Raw genomic sequence first — 26,891 nt, 5'->3', positions numbered from 1 at the left:
AGCCTCTCCCCGTCGCCGAGCGCAATCCAGACGTATCCCTTCCTGCGCGCAAGAGAACTGGACCCACAGAGCCTAGCAAACTTCGTGTGAGCCCTTACGACCGGCCTCAGAGCTCTTCTACCCGGGTTCGAGTCCTGCAGGTTTATTTTCCCGTCGCCGAAACCCCTTGCAAAATACGAGGGTACGTCGCATCTTCCCGTCGCCGGAACCCTTTGCGACGTACCCTCGTGCCCTGCAGGTTTGAGTTTTGTTTTCTTTCCTGTCTGTAACCGCAACTTAAGCAAGTTTTCCAGCCTGCACCACTGCCATCTCGGTGTAAGTAAACAATCTTTAAAACTACCGATACGCGTTTGTGCCTAATTCCAGCTCGACGGCCTTCCCTCTCCGACCCGGCGTGCCCGGGCTGCTGGCCACAGCCCGCGTGCAGCACGGAAAAGGGCTCGGGTCGCTCCCGGCCCGCACACCCACCTCTCTCCATAACCCAGCTGAAGCTGATGCTGCCACCCACCTGGGCTCGGATCCAGAGCTGAGTGTCGGGGCTCCTGGCAAACTACAGTTTCAGCTGGGTTCGGACAGGGTGGGAGGGGGAGAGAGACAGACAGACAGACAGAGAGGCAGGCAGAGCAACAGAGAGAGAGAGAGGCAGAACGAAAGAGAAGGGATGGGACAGGACAAGAGGAGAGACAGAGATGGATGTGGCCCTTGACAGGTCCCCAAAACTCATTAAGTAGCTCTCCAGCCAAAATAATTTCCTACCCCTGTCCTAAAGGCTGTGGCAGGACATGCCTCATCTACCATACACCTGAAAAGCAGAAAAATAGAAGAGGAAAGATTTGTGCCTACTTTCCATTTTGGCACTGCCAATTGCACTGCTCATAACACATCCCAATGCTCCACACAGCTCACGTTTTCATCTTCCACAGATGCAAAAAGCAAAAAAAGAGAGAAATGGTGCAGCTGATGTGCTTATTGACATCCTTCGAGAGGCTGTTATGGACTTCAGAAAATACTTCCATCTATAAAATTGTATCTCCCTTCAAAATGACAAAAAGGCCAACCCTCCTTGTTTAACACTGATACCATCAACTGTCAGATTGAGGGAACTGTCCTGGAGGTTTCTGCATCATCCCTTACTTTTGAAACCTTTCCAGAACCTGTCCTGGGCTCCTAGAGACATTCAGGAGCAACAGGGCATGCGTGCCTGCCATTACACCTGCCTATTGCTCTTGCTCCTCACTGTTAGTAGGAAGCCAACAGTAAGGTTGGGTGACCCTCCACCCATAACTAACATGCCTTGCATCAGACTGGCTATGATTTGACTGAGCAGAACCATGCTCTGTGCTGCTAGCTTTTATCCTTATTGGTTTGTCCCGCACTAGTTCACCCCTCCTGGACTCTGACAGGCTCCTACAATGAATCGACTTATGCAACGTGCTCCTGTAGTAGCGTTGTTCCTGCTGATCACCTGCTTGGCTGCTGCCCCTGACACACTCATGTAGTGTGTTACTTTATGTTGAAAGTTTAATTATTTATCTGCTTCAGCTAATGTATCCCTTGCCTCTAATGCTCTTGGGCACAAGAAAGGAGTGAGTTACCACCTCCTTTTAGTCCTTGGTTTCTGCTTCAGCTGCAATCAGAGATTGTGATTTCTGACAACTGCTCACTGGGGTATAGGCAGAACCCACAGTGCGAAACACATTTCGGCCATCCTACAGCCAGAAGGCAAGAATGGCTTTTTGTCACCGCCCACAGCAGCTGCCTTTGAACTGATGACCTAGAAGTGAAAATCTTCACAGCCCATTACCAGTCCCCTGAGCTATCCAATGCTCTTAGCATTTAGCATGATAAATTCATCAACCTTCATACAAAGGCTGCATCATCTAGGACCTATACCTGATCTTGAGTCATGCCAAATCTCAGAAAGATGAGTCAGTGGGAGCTGGAAGTGATCAGACCTGCAAAGCCCAGCAATATCTATCCACATCAGGCTCTTGTTACTATGCCATTAAGCACTCAGTAAGAAGGTGAGTACAGACTGGTCACAGCAATAATGACCAATAGGTGAAGATTAGTTACTGCAGTCACTCTGATTATTTGCAATGTACAATGCATGAGACTGTTTCTAATTGAAGAGTCCTACTGCCTTGAAACAAGAAGCCCCAATATGCTCTGTATTTCAGGTGTGTTAACACTGGGGACAGAGAAAACTCCTTGAAGATTTGCTGCATAGTACAATGAAAGAAAAAATAGAGAATCAAGCTAGTGTAGAGAAGGCCTCAGCTCTAGGCAATCCAGGACTGAATAAAAGTTCCAAAGAAAGAAAATCCAGGGATGGGAATAACCACCTTATTTTTGTAGGGTCAAGGGTCTTTGTGGAACCCCATCTGCCACCGATAGTGGGTGAAGTTGCCCAGGACTATCACACTAATAAGAAAACAACACAGGTTCTGACTCACCAAGAACCCAGATGAATTATCCAGGAGGCAACGAAACCGGCAAACAAAGCTCCTTTCTAGGAAAGAGGAGTTCTCAGGAGGCAGTTGGTCAGGCTTGTAGGTAATAACAGAGTTGTTCATGCTCTTCGCACCTAAAAAATGAAAGATTTTAAAAAGCACCCAAATTAGCAGCATTTAAGTAACCACCAAAGCATGGAGGTTCCTGACAGCACTGATATAGTGAATCTGTGGAAGCTGTATCTAAAAGTATTGTTATAAAACCAGGAAAAACCCCTCCTCTTAATGCAGAGACTTGGTTCCTCTAAATCTATTTGGCAGTCCTGTTCCTCTCCCAGTTGAATGTATGCGAAGAACAGAAAGGTTTCCAAGTTAAGATTAGCCAGACAACCTCGACTGCCCCATCTACAGTCCTTAAATCTGACATCTTGTTCTTTTTAATGCACATTTCCCCAGCCTTATGCAGAGCATATGCTGGAGCATGCAGATTCAAAAAGGCAGGTAGGGACTAAAGATTCGCAGCCTTGGCTGCAACTAAGGGTTAAATCAAACACAGTTTGTAAGCAGCAGCTATATTAAATGAGCTGACTGGAATATCTCTTTACCTGGGCCAGACAGAGTTATTTTAGGTTGGTCTCAGTTGGGAGCCACTCTTTCATTTTAGATAGACAGCAACACATGAACTTCTTCAAGATGTACAGCCAGCTACCCCTGTGGAACTCTCCACTGAGCAGCTGAGGCACAGTTGTGCTCCCCTGGGGTCAAGAGAGACTGCAGAAGACACAGATACATCTTCCCATCTCTGGTGGCACTGTATCAGGCAGGAGACCCAGGCCTGCTATCCCTGAGGTCAATGGAAAATTTTTCCTGATTACAATGGAGCTGGGTTAACAAGCGTATGACAGGATTCTGCAGTTCCATCATTTATGGGATGCAGTGAAAAACGAGAGGGCATTCCCTCTGTTCTGGGGGGCAGTAACAGAACTGGACCAGATGGCCAGACAGCTACCTCAAAAGGAGAACCTTGTGTTTCCTGGGTCCCTGAGACAGTCTTCACCTACCTTCAAGAGATGATTCATCCTCAGGTACATGAGGAGGATTAAGGGCCCAGTGAAGGTTGCGCCTGAACTCCTGCTGATCCTCAGTGTGAATCAGCTCAAACACACTCTGGTGCATGACATCTGTCTAGAAGGAAACAGAAGTGACAGGTAAGTCCTCCTGCATGTCTCTGTTATTTCACTGTAGCTTGGGACAGTCCGTCTCATCTTCATTATAGCTGAGGAGGACACAAGGGGCCAGATTTCACCATTCACCTCTTGACCAGCAGAAAAATCTCCCCAGCAGGCTCAAAGCGGGCTCTGCAAGAAGTCAGGTTCTTTGTCCTCCCATTGCAGCTAGTGGAAAGACTCCCAGTGACATCAGTGGGAGCTGCACTCAGTACACAGTCAATATCTAATCTCTGTTCTACGGACTTGCTGAAGACATTGGGCTAAATTCTAGCCCAGTGAGGCTGGCAACCACAGGGAAGGCAAACAAGTGATCTGTGAAAGCAAACACTCCTCCACAAACCCAGTCCTTCCAGCTTTAGTCACCCTGAGTGATATTTAAGTCTGCAGGTTACCCTAATACTTTTTGTAGCAACACAGGAGGCTTCAGGTGCTAATTAATGTGGTGGAAATCAGTTCCTCATATTGCAGAATCAAGATAGCTATTTACCAGACCAAAGTAATTCTGCCTTTACATGTTCATAAATTAAAGGTATGCCCTCACTGCAATCAGAGGTGTGACTGCAGCCAGGCATATATCCCCACCCTCACTTTAATGTACCTAGCATATATAAGAATGCCAGTGAAGCCAGCAAACTTGAACAATCCACACTGAAATCTGGGCCACTGTATCTTCACTGTTACTGGTACCCAGTCTAACTAGTCTAACTTGGGCACATCTATCCCTGATGCACAGCTCCTGATTTCAGTGTAAACATTTCCAAAAAGCCAAGATGAAACTCAGGCTTTAGATTCTATCCTAAATCAAATGCAAGTGGCCCAACCGTAAAACCCCCCTGAAGATGCTGACTCAGACACCTGTCTGAGGCTCCAGGTGTCTCCTGCCTCGGGAGTCATAAGTGAAAATTGTCCTAAACCAGCAGTAAATTGCCACACCTTTACCCTAGTCTGGTTAATCCACTTCGGACATACAGAATGGATACATGTTGACGATGAAGCCTAATCCCTGCCCTCCCAGCTGACACGCCCTCAGAAAAAAATATGAACATACTTACTCATACACCTGGATCTAGCATCAGGATAGCCCCTAAGATATGTTTTCATTCCCCTATTATTTCTCTGCACAAATGCACACTCAAAATCTGCCCTAAAATAGCAAAAACAAGCTAAGAGTTTGCTGATAACATGGAATAGGCTTAAGAAGAAAAACAAAGCCATGTCAATCTGACACAGTATCTCACATAAACAAGGCAAAGAAAAGCTATAATAAAAAAAAAAAAATCACACTGCATAGGGATGATCTGACCTAGATTTCTTCCATAAGCCAAGAAGTTAATTTTGTCTAGGAGTATTGCTATAAATCATGGGAGGAGGGCATCTCTTGATATAGACACTTAGTTCATCTGAATCTACATCTGTGAAACATTATTTCAAACATAATTTATGAAGAGGAGAATCAAATCATTTTGATAAAACAATCATACGCACAATGTCTCCTGGAATCATGGAGGAGGTCCAATAATTTTGATCTTCCTCATCATCTCCTATACAAACTGAATCCCCTACATTTTCAAAAATGCATCTAAACTAGATTCTAGGGAACAAATGATATTGATCTTTGTTGTCTTCTCACAAGATGTGACAGATTGGAGGTTTTGAGTGTGCACCTCTGTTAGGCTGGAGTAAACCAATTTACTCTGCAGGAGGATAATACTTGTAAATAAAACCACTATCCTGCTGCGGAGTAAAAAACTCCACAGCAGCATATGTGTAGATGCTGAAGGGGCTGGCTGGGGCGCAAGGGTACTCCAGTGTGGAGCCGTCTGCCTGCTTGTCCTGCACTGAAGCTCCCTAATGCCCCAGCCAGCCCCTCCACCTCACCTTAAGCCAGGGGGAGCAGCCTCAGGCTGACAGGCTGACCACCAGAGCCCCCTGCCAGCCAAGGCTGCTCTCTGACCCAGCTCCACGTGCTGTGAATGAATAAACCATGAAGCTTAATGCTCCAGAGTTAATTGCTCCCAGGCACATGTTCAAACAGCGTGCCTAGGAGCAATAAACTCCACAGTTTACTCGTGCACAGTAACAGCATGTGTAGATGTGCCCAGAGTGTAGTTCACATTATGAACAAATTTGTCCATGTGTTTTTTTATCCTTTCCACTTGTCTCAAAATGTGCTATATGCACTGCCATACCATGTAAAAGATACAGCCTTATGAAATTACAGTAACAACTTTACTTGAAATCATCTTTTTTTTAATGATAAAAGACATACAGGGTACATCCCCAACAGTGGGAATATGTGCTTCCCTGGGGACAAAACAGCAGCTGCATAATATGTGCCACTGTTACTTGTCCCTGGGGCACCCATACGTGTGTGTTCTGGTGCACTGCACATTACCCTGGGTCGGGTAGGGCTGGCCCCAGCAGCCTTACCTGGAGTCCTGGGTGCCTCTGGAGGCTGCAGCTGTGGCAATCTAGCAGCAGGGAGCCTGGCTGGCAGTCAAAGCATGGCTCTGGCCAGCCAGGCTCCGGTTTCAAGCAGCACATGCTGCCACCACGTGCGCTGCTCTGCTTTTTTTTAGGCAGGGGTTTTTTTTGACATCAGGAGATCCCAGTGCCAAATCCCTCCCCCCACTGCAAATTAGCAGCAAGGAGAACATCTGCATGTGCAGTGCTTGCAGTGTGCAGCGCCACAGATGAGTCTGTGGCACCACATACTGCATGTGCGCAATCATCTGGACATGCCCATAGAGTCCACCCTTATTATAATCCAACTTTTTGAGCCACCTGTCAACATTTATTACACATCTCTCCCACTGCCTGCTGTGAGATCACCATGTGTATGCATGATAACTTTTCATGCATGGAACACCATAAAGTGTTCTACACAAACATTTATTGCAACTTTCCAGCTTGGTTCATAATGATGACTTTCATATTTGATTATGTGAATTATGAAATGGCAATAATGATTTGCGCACTAATTCAACATACCAGAGTCTCTTAGCTTAGTCCCCACTATAGGAGCTTTGATCTTCTTAATTTAGTTTATTTTATGAAAGCAAATCCTTTGTGTTAAAAACCAAAAAGTTTAAAGCAATGTGCTACGCAATTTCAATAGACACTTTGCACTGGAGAAAGGAGAACAACTTTATTCAGCTCACACTTATTATTAACATTCTGATAACACCTAAAGGCACAGACTGAGGGTGATGTTACATGTTATACTTGGACCATACTAAATCTATACACTGTTAAGCAGTGTTAAAGTTAGAATCTGCTGTGTGTTGTCGCACCTGAAGTGTCTTGCCCGCATAACTCTCACTTGCCACTAGAGGGCTAAAGAGCACTGAAGGAAAGGCGCGGGGGGCGGCACAGGGGTGCTAAGAGCCAGGACACCTGGGCTCTATCCCTGCTCTGGATATGGGCAAGAATGCCCAAGGCTTGGGGTGCTGGAGGATTGCAAATTGCTCAATTTTATCTTTGTGGAGCAGACTGCAGAGCATAGCCCAGAGTTAACCCTTACCTAACCTTAACTTTAAGATGCTCCAAGAGCACTTAGCAAGAGTCAACAAGGTTTAATGTGTGGACGCTCACATTTTAGACGCTCAGAGACTTTACACTGAGTCCTTAGTATGGACTCAGTGGGCACATCTACACATGCGCTTTAATATGCAGTAGCCTATTCTACTGCACATTAAAGCATCACATCAAAAACAGTGCTAATGTGCAGTAGGCATAGGCTACAGCACACTAAGCATCACTAAAATGCATGCACTATTGCTACTGCGCATTAGGCCCGCCTAATATGCATTTATGTAGTACCTCATAGTAGGGATACTAAACTTAATGCACAGTAGCAAAAGCACATTAATGCATGTGTAGATGCGCCCAGTGTAAAGTGTAACTTGACCTGGAGATCAGGGCCCCATTATGCTAGGTGATGCATAGGTACATAGTAAGAGAAAGCCCCTTCCCCAAAATATATTACAGTGGAAACAAGGCATCAAGAGATACAGAACCAGATTTTAAAGGTATCTGCATGCATAATTGATAAGTGGGAATAGAACCAAGCTCTTAAAGCGATTAAACATCTAAGTGACTTGTCCATATTTGTGGCAGAGAGGAAAACGGCATGTCAATCTCTTTCCTTCAGTTCAGTGCCTTCAAAGGTCATCCATTCTTTCTGGCTTTATGCACAAGATCAGTGGGTTCTCAAAAGGAAATGAGCTCTCATCCCTTTAAATGCAGCAGTTCAAGGAAGACTCATCCTCCCTGTGTTTTTAAATGTAAGGTGCAGGCAGAAGTATTTTCTCGGTATCCTTTCCAATGGATCTTCCCTTCTCATTCCCCCTCCCACAGCTAGAATGATAGCTAAAAAGGTGAATTATTCCATTTCAGACACAAAGTTTCACATCACGTCATCCAGAGAAGGTCTGAGGTATCAAAAGCCTAAAAAGTGACTGGTAGTGGTATTTTGACCCAAAATGCTGCACAATACAATTTTTATAAAAACTAGCATTTGAGCAACATGAGTTCCTTGAGACACCCAAGGCCTGTAAAAACTCCAGACACTAGACTTCCTAACTCTAGCTGTGCATCTGCACAGCTTTTAATTAACAGGGCTTCAAGCTCTGGTTAAAAAAAAAAGATGGAGCAAGGTAGCATGTGTGTGCAGCTTCCATGCCATTGTAGCTGTATGACTCCTCACCTCTTTTGAAGCTCAAACCCCAGCAAAATGCAAAATACAGTGACCAAATTTGAAAAAATGTAGCTCTCCGCAGTCATTAATGTTTCCAAACTTTTATAAAAACTCAGTTTCATCGCCCATGTGGCATACATGATTGTGAATTTGTAGAACAGAAACATCCTGTACATGTTTTCTGCTTACTGCAGCCTATTAGTATTGCAAAGGATGGATGAATGGATGGTTTTAGGGTAAAAACTTTGGAGTGGGCAAAAAGGACTCAAGATCAAGGCTCAATTGCTGGCTCTGGTATAGACTTCCTATGTGACCCTGTACAAGTTACTTCAGGGCTGAAATCCTCAGTTATTTAGGTGTCCAATTCTCAATTAAATAAATTGCTTCTCTGCCTCAGTTTCTGTCCTGGGAAATGGAGATAATAGCATTTATCTCCTTCCCAAGGATATTGTAAGCCTAAATCAACTGATGTATGCTGACACTAATATGACATGAAGTGAAAGAGAAACCACTCTAAAATGTGCCCAGATATGTTCTGACACAAAGGAATTATTTACTTGCGATTAAGATTAAGCCTCTCTCCTACCAGTGGAATCAACACTGAAATCAATATTTTTTGTGGAAATACATTTAAGTTACAATTAACTAAAGACCATCTCTGAGTGACTTCAAAATATTTACTATCCCTGATATATGACCAGATTACTTGCATGTATGAGGAATATCAGGTGATAGAGATTGACTGCTTGAGAGCAAGTAACACTGTGAGAATGGTACTGGGCTATTAAAATGTTGTGTCAAGTATAATAGTTCCATCTTAGACATGCTACCAGTCAAGGTGTCTTCCAGGTGGTGCAGCATGTATAAGGAAATGCAATTTATTTGCCACAAAAATATTAACTGTTTTTGCTAAATTTTTCATTATAAATCTGAAATCCAACAACTAACAGGATGTTTTTGTATTGGTAACAAAAAACTTACTCTTTTTGTTATTGTTTTCAATTGCTAGCAAGGATATTTTGTATTTCAGTTGTGGAAAACTAAACATGTTTTAGCTTTTTCAGTGTCCCATTGCAACCAAAGATATTTTTGACCACTTCTTTTGGACCAGCTCTGTTGCACGGTCCCTAATGAGGCTGGGGCAAAGGGCCATGCCAGAATCCTTTCTAATTGTAACATAATTTTCCTTTTCTCTGCTCAGTGCATTAATGTCATCTCATGCCTGGAATTAACAAACAAATATATTCTGAGAGGGAAGTGGGCTTCATGCATTATGGTCCCAATCCCTGTTATTTTTAATACTGTAGTTCCTAACAGTAACAAATCTCAATGAGGCAGTGCTATTTTTGTGTCAGTATAGCAGAGGCATAACCAACTAACCCTCCAACGTAAATCTCTGCTTTGGGCACCGACGTAAATCCACTGCAATGCCACTGACTTCACCAGAGTTCGATATGGCTGCAAGAGAACATATTTTGTCCCATTCACTGTGGATAGGAACTCAAATCTGCCTCTTGGCTTTGCTCATCATTTCTAGAGTCAATGGCAATTTTCTCCTTCCTCTGTCCTCAGATCAGAGAAGCCATACATATATCTGTGAAACAAACATCTGATCAAGTTGTGTCAGGTTCTGTTTTGAAAGGATTCTCCAATCCATTAGCTTTGAACTCCTCAAAGAACACAAATAAATGTCTGCTCTTTCCCAAGTCATATGGTACTTTTAATCAGCAAAAATGAAGAAAAAGCCACAGGCCAAACAAATACCAAGCTAAAAATGCAAAGAACATGCCACTAACCTGATGGAATCCAAGATAGTCTTGAATTGTGTGTGAGGAATAAAATATCAGTCCTTCTGATGTCACCACCAGCACAAAGCCATTCAGAGCCTATAAAACAGAAAGAGACAGCATGAGAACCAGACTTCAAATCTCAACCAAAAAACCCATTTCCATTTGATAAAATCAAAGGAAGACTATAGATGTAATTCCATTTTGTTATCAGACCACCCAAAGACATCTGCTAGTCAGCTAATGGTTCATCAGCTACCATGTAAAGCCCTGTCACTGCTATACTCAATACAATAGGGTGGCAAGGCAAGGATGTGAAATCTCAGTACTTAGAGTTGAAGAAGGCATGATCAGAAAAATATACTGTTGGTGATGAAAGGAATTAGAATTTGGAATCAAGGCCAAACAGCCCGAAGAGAAAGAGAAAGGGCTATGAACTGACTGCTGGAACAGCAATGAACTGAAACTTACTTTTACCTGTACTGTAGAAAACTATTAGGGGCAGAGAGATGAACAGAAACCTGCTGGATATCCCAGTAACTCTATCTCCCCCTCCAAATAGCTCCCCCAAACAGCTTCCTAGGCACTGCCATTTCCTCCTACTGTACAGATAGGCCCAAGTCAAGGTGGGACAGCAAGAAAAGCTGAGCTCTTTCTCAATTCCTCTTCCCTACAGTTACCTGGAACTGATGCTCTCCAACATGAGAGTGCATAAGTAGCAGCAGAAGAGTGTAATTTGTTCAGTGCAGAATACTGAAGTTGGTTCTTAACCAGTAGAAACTGTAAATCAGGCTCGAAAGCATCCCATGAACCAGATCTTTAGAAGTTCTCCACTTAGCTGCTTTGTAATACTCTAAAAGGGGCAGCTGGGGTTCTCCTGCATCAATCATAGGGAAATGCCAGAGTGGTGTTAAACTGGCATAGCTGGCTCTAAAGCACACCTATTCAACTCCCCAGCATCCAGAGCCTGGTTGGAGTGTTGTGAGATCCAGGACCAACACAGCAGTTCTGGAGGGGAACATTACTGTTGATATAATTTAAAGCAGCTTTTTGGCTGTCTTGCATGAATGGGTGGATTTCTCATAAAAAGACAAGCTGTGGACTTCAGATGTGCTAAAGGACCTACCAAATAACTGAGGTCAGCTACAAGCAGAGATAAGAGTTAATCTACAGAATGCTTCTCATTCTCCGCATTTCTGTCTACGTTACAACTAACAATTTGGGTCAGTTATGTGCACTTTTTTGGTGACTGTCAGGCTGATTCAGGCTGTTCTGTTTTCTGGTGTACAAGCCTGTTTCAATGTATTCTCACTTTACAGTACACACACCACCTGCTGCATTCCTGAGAGGTTTGTAAAGAGGCTTTGGTGGGTCTCTGGATCTCCTATATACCTACTTCTCAGAAGACAGTATTCTCAACACTGTCACTCAAACCACCCAATGAAATATGTGGTGAACTTTGGGCTATGATCCTATATTCCATTAGTAAGAAAATTTTCGGGAAGTCAGAGTTTGACCCAAACAAGGAGCGAAGGACTAAGCCCTTATGCTCTATTCCATGATGGGGTCATCCAACTGGGAGCTCATGTTCAGCTTGTGCTGCAGGCGGTGGGGGTCTGAGCACTGCCTGTGAGGCCTGCATAGTGGTAACCCTGGCCATACCAAAGTGGGACAGCCCTGCTCCAGGACATCATTCTGTAAGTACCTACAGGACAGAAGGTCTCATTAAGTCTCAATTTGGCTGTGCTTGTTCTGTAAAGCAAAGACTGAGAAAGCATGATCAAGTATTAGTACATATAGCAGATATAGTTATTTTAGGTACAATTGATCTTGCCTCCGGTGAAGACAATGGATTGGGTAACTTTTTTCATGATTACTCTCCTTAAGAAATTTTCTAATCCATCATGGTACCCAAAGACTTGGGTGACTTAAGCAAATGACTATGCAAAACCAGTGCATTAATGGACTTACCAGCAGTAAGGATAGCAATGAGTAACAGCTGAGAATGAATAATGGCAATGAATAACTACAATTTGGGATGGAAATTTAACCAAGGAACATATCTTTAAATAATCAAATTCATTATAGAAGCTAAAAGATGAGGACCGGGAATAACACAGAACCCAGGCTAACCAGTCAATTCCATCTACTTTCCCCCTTACAAACTATAAACAGTTGACTGGAACTTGACCCAAAAAGGATATAACTGTTTCTACTATATATGCTTCTAAATGTAGACCTGTTTTGTCTGAACAGCATGGAATTAGGAGATTTTAGTATTCTGTCACTTTTTGAACTTCTTGGTCTGCTTATTCTATAGTTTGCCAGGTGTGATGCATTTTAACAAGCTCTAAACCTTAACCCATGGCAAATAAAATGAGCTGTTAAGTCCTAAGGGTTGTAATCCTTTTTAGATTGTATCCATTTTCTTTACTTAAGCAAATCATTATTGACCAAAGTCCGAGTAAGGACTGAAGAAAAGGTAAGTGTAGTCTGACAGATGGCTGTTTCACATTTGTTAATGTTGTATATGTTTTACAAGAGTCAAGGAGGTTTTTTTTTAGGTGATGTCTTTTACTGGACCATGGTTAGGATAAAGTTAGATAAGCTTTTGAATGCAAAACATTCTTCATTAGTTCCAAAGAAGAACAGAAGCACAGCAATTGCAAAGAACAATGGGTAAAGCTATGAAATTGGAGAGGGCAGAAATTCCTAGGTGTAGCAGACAAACATTTAGCAGAAGAAAATAAGCTTGATTACTGGGAAATCAAGATCTGTCTTGAGGGAGAAGGGTCATTATCACTTACAGCATGTTGGAAGAATTTCAGGAATCAGTTAGATTAAAATATGTCCTAAAATTAATATTGGTGTTCAGTCCTTGGCTCCTAGTGTCCAGCCATCTTGCCTTTCAAAGGTGTAGGGTAGATTTCTCTTGGGCACAAGGATAGTGAGGTCATAGAATCATAGAGAAGTAGAACTGGAAGGGACCTCAAGAGGTCATCTAGTCCAACCTCATGACCAAGGCAGGATTATCTCTATCCAAACTATCCTATACAAATCCGCTGTCTAACCTCTTAGCAAAATTACATAGCTAACTCTGACAACACAAGACGCAACACCCTAATCTGCGACATGTAAAACAAAGGGACCACGGCAGCCAGATCTTGCTGTTGCAAGGGTTGTTAAAATATGTTCAAGAGATTCCCAGAAAAAGGGCTGCGCCCCTTGCTACAGATGAATGAAAAAACCCCAATAATCCACACCAATTTGACAACGGAATAAAATTCCTTCCCAACTCGAAGCATGGTGAGCAGCCTCACCCTGAGCAGAGATGCAAGACCCTTCAGCCAAAAACCAAATGCCTTTGAAGAAAGCTTTAAAAAAAAATCCTGACAATTGTAGCAGCAAGGGGAAGAGGTGGAGGAGGTGGGGAATTCCCTCCTGGTCTCATCCATGCAACAACCAGCAAAGCCCATAAGCATGGGAAATACCCATAGCAGAACAGTGGCATAGCTACGCCTAGATCATCCCTGACCGGTGGTTGTTCAACCTTTTCTTGAACATCACCAATAACAGAGAGCCCACAACTTCCTTAGACAGTCTATTCCACTACCTCATTGCTCTTAACAGTGAAGAAGTTTTTCCAGAAATCCAATCTAAACTTACTTTGCTGCCACTTCAGGCCACTGATCCATGTTCTACTCTCTGCAACAAGAGAGAAAGGGTGTTTTCCCTTGTTTATAGCAGTGCTTCAAGTATTTGAAGGCTGCTAGCATGTCCCTTCTTAAGCACTTTTTCTGTAAGCTGTACATGCCTATTTTTGTCAACCTCTCCTCATATGACTTGCTTTCCAAGCCCTTTATCATTTTTGTCACCTACCTCTGGATCCTCTCCAATTTTTCCATGTCCTTTTTAAAATGTGAAGCCCAAAACTGCACATAATACTCTAGATGTGGCCTAATCAGTGCCAAGTAGAGGCACTATCACCTCCTGTGTCTTGTACCTAATGCTTCCTTTGATGCATCCCAAACCCGCATTTGCCTTTTATGCAGCTGCATCATGCTGCAGATTCATATCGAGCCTGTGACCTACCAAGACTCCCAAGTCCTTTTCCATAGGGCTGCATGATGGAAAAGGAAGCCGCCAGGTGTCACACATTTTGTATTAGTAGTTTAAATTATTCCTCTGGGGGTGCAGCACCTTGCATTTGTAAACACTGCACTTCATTTGGTTAGCTCTAGCCCAGCTTTGGAATCTGTTGAGATCCCTCTGAATTGTGCTCCTGTTCTCCAATATGTTTGCAAATCTTCCCAGTTTCATGTCATCTGCAACTTTGCTCAAGAAGCTTTCTATGCCATCATCCAAATTGTTTAATAAACGTGTTGAACAGCACTGGGCCCAGGATGGACCCCTGTGGGACTACACCCTAAACCTCCTGCTATTCTGATGTAGATCCATCTATAATTACCCTTTGCTTGCAGCTATTGAACCAGCTGTCTATCTTACAGCAATTTTGTCTAGCCTACATTTCTCCAATTTGTTCATAAGAAAGTCAGAAAGAAAACGGTTGTTCTGTGAAAAATGTGCTCCTACTGATGCATGCGAGTCTCTGTCCTTTGTATTTTTTTTGCATCAGAATTCTTTCTGATGTGTAGCTGCTGTTCAATTTCACCCATGCATGAAGGTGCCATGAGGGCATTCAGTGCATTAGGTCAGGTGCATCATGTTTTAGAAAAGGCATGTGTAAAATCCATGTATTCTGATGTGTTCATTGTGGGGGGGTGTTGATTGTAGTAGCAGTGTTGACAGGTTAAATAGCTAGTGTTAAGGCAAGGCTATGTCCCATTTGATGTCTTTTTAGCAGTGGAGAGTTTGCTTTAACCATGCTCATAACTATATCACCTATCTACCATTTAGCCTCCTTTCCACTTTTGTAAAGATCACATCCAGAGGAGTAGGCAGCCAGGACAGTAGCCCTCAGATAAAACTCACCATCCACACGCAGGGAAAAAGCTGAATAAGAATAATGGTGAAAGTCTGCCTCCAACATTTCAATTAGCAGCAAGCTCCACAGCTGAGAGCCCACAGTATGGAGAATGCTCTTACCTTGCCCCAAGAATGCCCCCTAGGCTATGGTGGGAGAGACGGTCAGAACTGCCCATACGAAGGACATTGTGGGTAAGGGGTGTTTTCACTGGTCTCCACCAAGACGAAAAGTAGCATACACAGAACCTGGGCTACGAGACGTTTACTGAAGAGCTGACTAGCTAGCTCTGCAGTAAATGTCTCGGCATCTACATGTGCAGTCCTATCAGGTCACAGTAAACTAATAAACTGCAAATACAAGTACTACCCTGCTGTAGAGTTTTTTTGTGCACAGCATTATACATGCAGATGCTGACCCACAAGGCTGGGGCATGAGATTGCTTCAGTGTGGGGGGCTACTGGTAGCTATGGTTCTATCAACTATCACTCTCTGGGTCTAACCACAGAGCCAGTTCCCAAGCCATCAGACAGTGAGGATGTTGAGGCCACAGTTCCCCAGTTTAATCATGAGGACTTCATGGGAGACCAAGTCAAAGGCTGTTTTGAAGTCCAAGGAGATGATGCCAACCTCTTCTCCTTTGTCTAGGTGATGCATCACCTAGTCATAGAAGGAAATTAGGTTGGTCAGGCAAGACCTACCCGCAACAAAGCAGTGTTGGCTATCCTTTAGGATGTTGCGTTCCATCAGCCTGTTGATAATGGTTTCTTTGATGATTTTTTTCCAATAGATTTCCAGGGATTGAGGTCAAAGTGATTGGCCTGCTGTCCCATGGATCTTCCTTAGTCCCTTTCTTGAAGATGAGCACCACATTAGCCCTCTTCCAATCCTCAGGAACCTCACCCAAGCACCATGAGTTCTCAAATATCTTCGCCAATGGCTGTGCTATGATGTCTGCCAGTTCTCTTAGCACTCTTGGATGCATTCCATCCAGGTCACCTGATTTGTGGGTGTCCAGAATCTCAAGGTGTCCCCTCATGAGATCTTCACCAATGATGGATGTGCGTTTGCCCATGCCCTGGCAATTGCGCATCTTGTTAGGCAGGCCCTGGGCTGGTGGAAGACCGACGCAAAGTAATCATTAAGAAGATTAGCTTTTTCCTGAGTTTTGGTTGTCAGCTGCCGCACTTAGTTTATCAAGGGTCCAATTTTGCCCTTGTTTTTCTTCTGATTACCCACATATCTGAAGAAGGACTTTTTGCTGTCCTTCATTTCCGTAGCCAATTTGAGTTCAGTTTCAGCCTTGGCTTTCCTAATTTGCTCCCTGCAGGTGCGGGCCAGTGCTGAATAATCCCCCTTGATGATGTCCAAAAGTCCTCTATTTAGCCACAGGGGTCCCCCAGCCCTTTTGCTACCTTTCTCAGGGGCTGGATAGACTTCCCTTGTGCTTCAAGGATTGCATCCTTAAGGAGTAATCACTCATCATGGACTCCCCTCACTGTTAGATCCTAGTTTCTCAGGGCCTCAGCAACCAGTTTCCTGAGCTTATGGAAATCAGCTTTCCTAAAATGAAGGATTTCTGCAGTGCTGACTGATTTGCCAGATTTGCGATGGATAGAGGAAGTGATCAACTTGTGATCCCTTTGATTCTCAGGTCACTCATCAGATCATCCCCTTTGGCCCATACCAGATCCAGGAGTGCCTTACCACTTGTTGACCAATAGACTTCTTGAGACAAGTAGAGTTCATCACTGCAGGTGAGAAACCTACACGATCAGATTTGGCAGAGTGCTCCTCCCACTGAAAATGGAGATAGGCTTCTATATAAGCATCATATTTTCCAAGGCATCTAAGGGATTTAGAAGTATAAGTCTCATGTGCCTTAGGAAAATCTCCCCCAAATCCCCTCAAGCAGAACCTGAGGGGTATGTCATTCTAACAACAGGAGTAGTTATATCTCAGCTGAAGGAGAAGTCATAGCATTTGCCAATTTCCCAAAATGTTATTCTCTGTCAGAAAGCATCTCCTCCATGTAATATTTCCTGAGGGTCACCTTTTTTACTCTCTGAGTTTTGGAAATGCTCAGTTGCTGTTTTACTGTTTTCTCCAAAAGGTTATAAACAGAACCAACTTAGAAAAGCTTGGTGGGCGCATCTACACAAGACATTTACTGTGCAGTTGACCAATTAACTAAGCAGTAAACGTCTCAGGTGTCTACACATGAACCCCTATTAGGGTGCACAAAACTAGTAAACTGCAGCAGGTTAGTACTTGTAAATACAAATACTATCCTGCTACAGAGTTTTTTCATGCATAGCAGCGCACGTGTAGATACTGACCAAGCTGGCTGGGGCATAAGGGTGCTTCAGTGCAGGGGCTGCCTGCCAGCTAGCTCCAAGCTAAAGCACTAGTGCCCCAGCCAGCCCCTCCATAGCACTCAGGCTGGTGGAGCAGCCCAGGGCTCCATTCCATTTTTCTGAATGTTCATAAGGCCCTAATCCCACTCTGACTATCATGATCTATTTTCTTATCTGTTGAAAAACATTATTTTTTAAATATCACTGAAAGAACCTATATCTTAATTTTGCTCTTCAATCTAAGAACAATCAGAAGTACAAAAATCACCCTTCCTATTATTTTCATTATTGTGCGACTCATCCCTGATTGCTTCTCTCTCTCTCTCACACACACACACTTGTAGTAATTTCCACTGAATAAGTTTCTATTTTAAGTATGTAGCTCCAGACAATATAAATACCATGTAGCATCATATGTGTGTTCATCCATGCACATTCCCCACCCAAACACAGTGAACCTCTCTGGATGATGAACTCTATATTCTGTTTTCATAAAATAAACACTTAAGATCCTTCACCAGTGCAGAATATAGAGCCCTAAAATCTCCCAGCAGAGACTAGCTAATGTAGCCCGCAATGTAAAGTTTTAGATGCATTTTTAATGTTATACAATTTATGGACTTTCTGGTTCAAAGGATTTTCTTCCTCTTCTAGAATTCAGAGACAGCAAAATCAATACAAAAGGAAATGTCTGAATTCACAAGCAGTACCTGGACTGGGCTGTATATTTATAGCTATATCCCCCTTTCCTTCATGGTTAGCTAATTTCAAATCTACTCAATACACCATTTTGGCCTTTTTCTATTTTGAGGACATCCGTTTGCTGCCTCTCCCTTCAGGGTGGCACAGCCAGGTGTTAAATAAAAGTGTGCAATTCAGAAAGGAGGTGATGTTTCTAATGAGTATCTGTTGGTAGAAGAATTGCTTCCCCAGGCACAAGACCTTCTGCATAATATTTATCTGCGGCAAACTCAGTATGTATTAGCAGGCATTAACAACAGCCATTGGATGACAGATCAAGGGTTGCCAGGTCTGGTTTAACAGTTCCTTGATTCCAGGAGGTGAAATAGAAGATTGGTACTATGCATCTTTTGCCATGGCAGCTACAACATCCTAACCCTTAGGATTTTACTGGTCCTCTCGGTGTATTTCAACAGAGAGCAGTCAACCTATAACCTCTATGAATTGTCTAAATCATCATCTGAATCTCTCTGCCAGCTTCTGTGTCATTACAATGACCTCATCTACTGATCAGGGTTCTGGAAAGCTTCTTGGCCAACACTAGCTGTTTTTTGGGGACCTGCAGGAAAAAGGAGTTGCAGTGCTGGAGAATAGCCTTCCCCATGCTGTAGTCTTCAGGGCTCCAACCTGGAAATGCATCTGCTCCGAAACTCTGTCTGGTTTCATTGAAGCTCTATTCCTTCTGGCCCTCTCATCTGTTCTCTCTCTCCTTTATTTTTTAAGTTTTACTTTATAGAAGTGGCAGTGGCTTTAATGGCTTCAAGCCCTGCCTGCCAGTCTGCCCTGGCATGCCCTCATTTTTCCTTGCAGGAGGTCCATGGTCCTGCTGAGGCATGCTCAGACAAATCCACTTACCTCCCCATTCAAGTCTTTTGGGCTACAATGGCACACTAATTCAAAAACGTGGGTAGGGAGGGATGGCACGGGGGGGGGAAAAAAATCTTGGTCAGAAAGCAGTGGAGCAGCCAGCAGTTCCCCAGTGCTTCCTTCATTATGGTGCCAGCATGTTCAGCTTAACAATCTGCAACTGCAGATGAAAACTGTGGCTGGACTAAGTATAAAGCTCCTCCTTCCTTGTCCTGGATGATCCAACTCACATTAATGCTATAAACTGGTGAACAAACAAACACCCTACCCATGGGCAGGAGACAGAGAGAGCCAGAGTCAATTATTCTGTCTTGCGCGCCAGATGCTATGTGCTCAGTATCTGGATGCTGCACAGGAATCAGCAAATCTATAGCAATAGATGTCGAGCTATCGTTACACCAAATCTGATTCAGCCCTGTACTTAAAGCAGAAATCTTTTAAAACCAAGACTACTCCTTCTGTATATGGCTCAGAAATGTTGCTGTCTGCTGCTTTAGCTGTATAAAAATCAGTTCTGTAACTTTAGCCACTGACAGCGATTCAGAACCTGGATGTCCAGCCCTAGAATGCTTTCCCCAGTTCACTAATGTATAGACCATGTCTGAAGTAATTAGAGTCTGCTGTGCACTCGTAGCCAAGTTCAGCTATTGTTGCTGCCAATTCTCCTTCCATTGTCCAGGTCTGTATTTTTTTCTCTCTCTTCCTTTTATTTCACACACAAATGGTCTCTCTATTTACTGAGCAGATCTCAGTGTGTGGGAATCTACTGCAGAGGTTAATTAGTGCCACTGAATGCGCTACCTTTAACCCTTAGAGCAGCTTACTGGTGGAAGCGTTTCTATACCATGATAACAATGAGCACGTTTTTCATTGTTTTGTTTGTCTTTTCTTAACTACACTGAATAAGCAGTAAATTTTATCTTTATTTTTTTTTACTAAGCAAGATAGTACCCAAACATGTTCTGTACTACACAGCAAGATATCATTTGTGAATTTTAACAAATAAGCACAGTAACACTCTGACTCTACTGAAAAGAGGATTTACCATAAATGAGAATCTGGCTCATACTGTTCGACTTTACAGACAGCATGAGCCTGATTCTCACGTATAAAAAAGGCTCTTTGCATTACTCTGGCAACGTAAAAATGGCTTTATAGCCCACTTCATTTACCCCAACTTTATGTTTCTTTTATATTATCAGAATAGTGTTTAATGTGGTTTTGATGAAAATGGGAATGGAGGCTGGTTTGTAGGGGTTTGCGAAGGGGGCCCTATTTGATTCAGATTCAGCCCAAATCAGGGACAGTGATTCGATTCATTGATGCAAATCACCTTCCCTGATTTGATTCAGCCAAATCCAAATCTGAAGATTCAATGCTGATTCGGTGAATCAGACATTCGGATATAGACACAGCTTGAAAAGTTTTTTCTACATAACTTGAGGTAGCAGGCATGGCTTGTGATCACTGTGATGCTGGGGCACATGAAGCATCCCACAGGAGTACAGGGGGGCCTTCCACGTGCACAGTGGCAAACCTGGAAGTAGACCAGAAGTACATCCCTGGCTTGGTGATCAGCCGCGGGGGGACCCCAGGTGCCCTCCCCCCCAGACCCAGGAGGCACCAGTCAGCGAGCCACTCCCCGGCATTCTAGAAAGTGGACCGGACATGCTTTTAGTCCACTTCCGGGTCTGCTGCCGAGCACATTGGGAGCCCCCCATGCACCCCACCATCATAGTATTCATGAGCCGCCTGCTACCTAGAGGTATGTAGAAAAAACATTTAAAGCTGTGTCTATGTCCGAATCCCCGAATTGATTTGGAGGGTTCCAATTTGACTCAGAGAAATTAAAGAGTTCTCTGATTCGATTCAGATTTGGAGATTCGGCCACAGAATCGGGCCGAATCTCCACTGAATCAAATCAGGGACCAAAGCTTCGCACAGTCCTACTGGTTTATATTTAGACTTTGCTAATACTTAAAGGGCTAGAGGTTTTGATATCAGGGAGTAAGTGGGGAAAAATAAGAGAAAATCATAGAAAATTAGGGTTGGAAGGGACCTCAGGAGGACATCTAGTCCACAATGATATACATGAGACATGAAGCTATGTTTTAAAAGCTAATTAAACTCCTGTTTCTGAGCATGATCAAGTACTGGAATAGGCTACCTAAATAAGTTGTGGAATCTATCACTGGAAATTTTCAAAAACAAGTTACACACTTGGCTGGGATAGTTTAGTCAGGGATAATATTGCCTTCAGCACAGAGCTGGACTAGAAATGCTCATGAGATTGCTTCCAGTCCCACTTTTCCAAATCCTAAAACCTACTAAAAACAATACAAATTAGACATCTGAAGACCCCTAAAAATCTGGTCCTCATGCTCTTTTGCAAATTCCATTAAATGTCTATCTTCAGGTTCCTAAATATGTGTAAAAATCTGGCCATAAAGAGAGAGTGTACTTGGGATTGAAAAAAGTGATATGCACTTGAAATGGTCATTAAATATAGAATAATCCAACTCAACAATTTTCACTGACATGGTATTAGCAGTCTTGGAACAGATTACTTCTCACCATTTTTAAGGCTTCTAATGGCAGCCCTTAAATAGGCCCATTTCAAGGCTTCTACAAAATACATTTAACAGCTGCTCCCAATCCATCATTTCTCATGCTAATTATTATGCAGTTAACTGAAATACAATCAAATTGTAAAGCTGGCAATAGGGCCAAAAGTTGCTCTGAAATTAAGTAAGTTATGCTCTTAACCAGTGTTTTTTTACACTGTAAGCAAAAGGAAAACATTGGCACTTAAGCAAATAATGTTCTTATCCAACATGCATACAGGAGTTGACTGTATTCTCAAAAGCACTTAGGTGGCTCTGGTGTCCAAGTCCCTTTCACTTTCAGTAGGAAGCCAATGCCTATGAGCACCTATACATGTGACGGACCTCTGCTCCAACGCATGCTAATTAGCATGTGTTAGAGCAGATTCAATTAATCGAGTCTGCTGGAGTGTGCTAATTAGCATGCTCCAGCAGCCTCCACATCATGTGTAATCAGCGGTGGGGGCACTTTAATAAAGCTCATCAAATGATCTTTAGTTAAAATCACTCCCACTGCCATTTTGAAGCATGGGATGCTGAATACACATGATACTGCCGGTGCTTTAATTAAAGAGTCCACCTTGGAGCACATGTATAGATGCCCTAAGTTCTTAAACAAATTTGAACCTTTTAACCCTTTCAAAAGAGGGGTGTTTGAATTTTTAAACCTATGATATGTTGCATAATCATTTAAAATAAAGCTTAAAAATAAAGTGTTTTTATTTCAAAGATACTGAGATGCTAATTTACTGTGGATGCATTAGGAAAATTAGAAGTTAGTCAAAAATAATTCAAATGCATTATTGTGTAAAAATGTACAAGTAGATCACCTAAAACTTTTTTCTTTACCTTGGTGATACCACCCATTAACTATATGATGAAGGCTTTTTACTACTTATTACCACAAATTAGGTGAGTTTGCTTTCTAAAGACTCTCCCTTTTTGTGGATTGACTCCTGGGATCACTGTAGGGCAGAGTTAAGGTGGTCTGGATGCACTATCTGTATCCACTATGAAGAGAGTCAGAAATTGAACCCCGACCTCCCAACTGCCAGGCTGATACCTTAATTAAGCAAGTGTCCTTTCACTGTGTAGAGTAAGTGCAATTAATGAGAAAAATCAATTTCCTGAGAGCATTTGTGCTATTAAGCTTGTGGGCAAAGGCACAGGTAAACAGTTAATAAAAGAACCAAAAGCTACAAGTCTGTCACTATGTGCTTAAAAAGAAAAAAAAATAAAAAGCATCCTAAATTTTGGTTTTGGCTGACTAACTTATTCAAAGATGTCTACTATCCATCTCCTTGAACCAGAATAATACCTACACGTACCAATAACTGAATAAGGACAAAAACTAAAGCAGCAGCTTTCTACAATAAACTATCATGTACATCAAAGGGCATATTATCAAAAAAATGTCTATGTGATCTCAGATACAAGCCCCTCTCATCTAGTGATCTACATGATACAGTTAAGTTTAGTTTTGACATGTGTCTCAGTACCAAAGAGAGATACCATTCGAGGTGGGGAAAACGGCTCTTTTCACTTCACGTGATCTCACTGCAACAGGAACACCTCACAATAGAAGTGAGATTTTTCTATTCACCAGAGCATGGAAGGCATGGCTCAGAGACATCCAAGGAGAATTCTGAATTCAGTACATTTGATCACACCAGAAAAGTAAGTTTTATTCTAACAACTTAACAGGCCAGCAGTCTCAGTCATGTTTCCTTCTGATACTTCTCCAAAGTGGATGGTGTTTAAAAAAACAGAATTTTTGAATTTTCTATTTAAATTTTTGTCAGAGATATAGGAACTAGCATAAATGCCTGCAGTAATGAACAGCAAAGAGAATTCCCTCACCTTCCATACAGAGAGATAGAGAATGATTTTGCTTGCACATTTTTTTTTTTAGCTTTCTTTAACATAGAATTTCATAGTTGTTAGGGGCTGGAAGGGACCTTACAGGTCATCGGGTCCAGCCCCCCTGCACTCAGGCAGGGAGTTATTACCAATATGTTAAAGGAGAAATTATGATATGTATTTAAAAAAGAATCAGGAGTGAATTTTGTAGGAATTGGAACAGAAAAAACTTTGGCCAGTACTTTATATATGTAGAGCTAATATTAATATTATTTATTATATAAACCAATTAATATTTGTTATATTAGTTCAAGGGGTCTGTACTACAGTGAGATGAGATTTCTTCTTCCTATTATTATTTGCATCAAGGTAGCATCTCTATGAGTCTGAACACGCCACTCATTTACATCTGTTTCCACGAGGAGTTAAACAAAACTAAAAACATCCTACATAGGTAGGAAACAGAGAAGACAAGGGCATCACCACCATCCTGCCACTGAATTGACTAAGAATTTATTAGGCTAATAGCTCTGATGATCCTAAGAAGAGGACAGCAAAGCCCCACAGTCTGACCTGACAGAATAATTCCTCCCTAATCCCAAACGTGTACATGTATATATTGGCTAGCTTGCAAAGTTCCAGTTCAATTTCTACCGCAATCAACAGCATTTTTATACCGATCTCAAAACCGAGGAGAACTGGATCCTGAATGGTCAACAAAAGGCCAGTTATGCAAGGAGCGAGGCAGCAGAGGCTCACTGTAAGGATTCAAAGAGGGTATAAGGCAGTGAAAAAAATAAATCAAGTCCCATCTGTTTACTACATTAAAACATGAAACATTAAATAAGAGCTTACTGATGGTCCTTTTTTCCAGCAGTCATACATTTAACCAACTGCTCTTCAATTGACAATGGAGAGGCCTACCGGTGGACTGCACCCACAGGAGTCAAAAAAGGAGAGGAGGAGAAAGGCTCTTTAAAAAGCCTTGCAGACAGACTTGACGAGAGAGAGAGAGAGGATGCCTGAAGCATTAACCTGTAATAGAAGTTCACCCTCTGGCACGATTCCGTCAGCCAGTCCCAGAGTCCGCCCGTTGTCGTGGCCTCCATTCCTTTCAGTTTCCCCTTTGGAGCTGTGATTCTTCAGGGCAACTGCAATGAAGCAAAGTAAAGGGACTTTAGTGCTGAAATAATGTTTACAGAATCACTGCTGTGAATGTCAAATTCTTTTACCGAGAAGAATTCATTCAGAACTTTGCTGAGACTGCTCCATCAAAGATGCCCGCGTGGCTTGCCAGCTGCTTCCTGGACTATTAATGTTAAAAGCATGTATTTCCCCAACCTGCTCCTTTTTTGTAAGTGTGGGCCTTGTAACATGTCACACTTAGGATGTGTTTCATATAGATCAGAAGTCAGGAATATTTTTGGGCAGAGTGCCAAAAACCCCTGCAACCTCGACTTGTAAGATGTTGGTGTGCCAGGGGCAGATGGCAGGGGAGCCGCAAGGGGCCTGATCCTTGTTGTGGCAGTGCAGCCATGGCCCACCATCCACCCCAAGGCGTGCATGCCAAGCAAAATGCCTTTGCATGCCATGCTCTGGCACCTATGCTGGGGGTCTCCTACCCCTGATGTAGATCACAGTTTGCATTACTAGGAGGTAGACATTTTTGAGAAGTCTCACAGTAATGCTTACTATGACCTAAAAAGACTTTGTAAGCGCCAGAGCTGTTGAAGATTCAGGCGTGCTGCAGGGGCCGGGACTGACTAACAGCTGTTAGTCCTAGCCCTTCACAACACACCAAAGTTATTACCCTTGTGGAGCAGTTGGACACTAGCTTTATATGTGATAGGTAGTATGCACTGGAGATGCTCCCCACTGGAAAAAGTCCTAACTGCTACACTATAATGGCACTCTGCATTCATTTTACTGCCCAAAGCCTTGCATGATAGCATTTTAAGGCCAGCTAACATGCCTGAGGTGTAACAACTGACAAGGCCCCAAGAATTTTCTAACAAAGCCACAAGCAAATGGTGGTGAGAACCACAGACTGTTACTAAAGACAAATGTCAAAGCAGTAATTACTGCATAGCCCATCTAACAGTTAACCTTAGAGTCAATCCTTGTAAAGTTTACTTTTGATTTTCAGTGAGTTTATAAATTTAGAAACATTTCTCCTCTGACTGAAGTGCTTAATTGAGGCTCCCTGCCCAGCTCTGGTGCTAGTTTGTGTACATGATGCACAGGACCCTTGAAACGATTAGAGGATGAGCCGAAAGCCAAGGCAGCAATTCATCACTATAAAACAGGCTCCCATGTACAAAGCTGTATGTGAACTCTTTCTGAATGCAAAATTGCTTCTGTGGTCCATACACTAACTCACTCCTTAGCAGTGAAGATCCTTTTTTTAAATTTTTGTATACTGCAATACCTGAATAGGAAATCCCCTCAAGAGATATAAATTGGTGCAACTCCACTGAGATCAACAGAACTAGGCCAAATTACAACATGTAGAAATGTGACCTCTTGAGCATGAAAGATGTCATATAAAACTATGCTTCCTGTTTCAGAATACAGAAACACAATAGATTTAATTCATAGTACAGAGATTTTACTAATTAAGAAAAGTGGTGTGGATACATGATGCACTATGAACTAACTCGCTCAAATCCAAAGACACAACACGCAGCACTTTTACTATTTGAGAAAGTTAGAGGTACACCGATACATCGGTCCTATATTGGATCGGCACTAACATGAAGAATAGCAAGAGCATCAGCAATTGGCTTTTTTTTTTTTTTTTTTTTTTTTGATGTGGCTGATAATATGGCCAATAAATGCTGCATGCATGCATGCAGCTGTAGCATGCACGCACCCAGGAACACAGCCCAGCAGTGTGGAGGTCCAGCTAAAAGTCTTTTGTGAGGGAATGGGCAAGAGGAGAGGGAGGTGCAGATTGAGGTCCCTGCAGTGAGGAAGAGAGTGGGAGTGGGGCTGGGGCTGGGGCAGATGCAGGTGCTGCAGTTGGGGCAGGATGCGGGACAGAGCCACAGCTTGTCCGACGGGTGCAGGGGAGGGAGGGGCAGCTTCCACCGCTACATGCATCTTGGGAGGGCGCAGGGAGGGTGTGTGCCCCTGGATCGATGCACAGGGTGGGGTGGGCTATGGCTGCGGGCTGGGCTGCACCAGACTCTTCCCGGCAGGGACCTGGGCCAGGCTGTGCTCAAGGCAGGTGGCGGCGGCAATGTTGGGAGGGGGAGTTGGGCAGCCTGCAGCCACTCCAAAATTTTCCGTAGTCCGGCTCCCCGTGTCAC

General features: G+C 43.0%; 1 protein-coding gene across 1 annotated transcript in view; it reads right to left on the bottom strand.

Annotated features, from left to right (window-relative positions):
* Positions 1 to 26,891, bottom strand: part of LOC102384928 (aryl hydrocarbon receptor-like) — an 86,240-nt gene that overhangs the window by 16,065 nt on the left and 43,284 nt on the right. The window contains exons 3-6 of the mRNA XM_014518188.2: positions 24,616 to 24,731; positions 10,178 to 10,267; positions 3,515 to 3,638; positions 2,457 to 2,587 (exon numbers count right to left, since the gene is read on the bottom strand). Of these exons, the coding sequence (XP_014373674.1) occupies positions 2,457 to 2,587; positions 3,515 to 3,638; positions 10,178 to 10,267; positions 24,616 to 24,731 (461 nt within the window). The remainder of the gene's footprint in view (positions 1 to 2,456; positions 2,588 to 3,514; positions 3,639 to 10,177; positions 10,268 to 24,615; positions 24,732 to 26,891) is intronic.

This window comes from Alligator sinensis, unplaced genomic scaffold (assembly GCF_000455745.1).
Source record: "Alligator sinensis unplaced genomic scaffold, ASM45574v1 scaffold233_2, whole genome shotgun sequence".
NCBI classification, from domain to species: domain Eukaryota; kingdom Metazoa; phylum Chordata; order Crocodylia; family Alligatoridae; genus Alligator; species Alligator sinensis.
The sequence above is the reverse complement of the archived record's forward strand: the minus strand, read 5'-3'. Positions and strand labels throughout refer to the sequence as shown.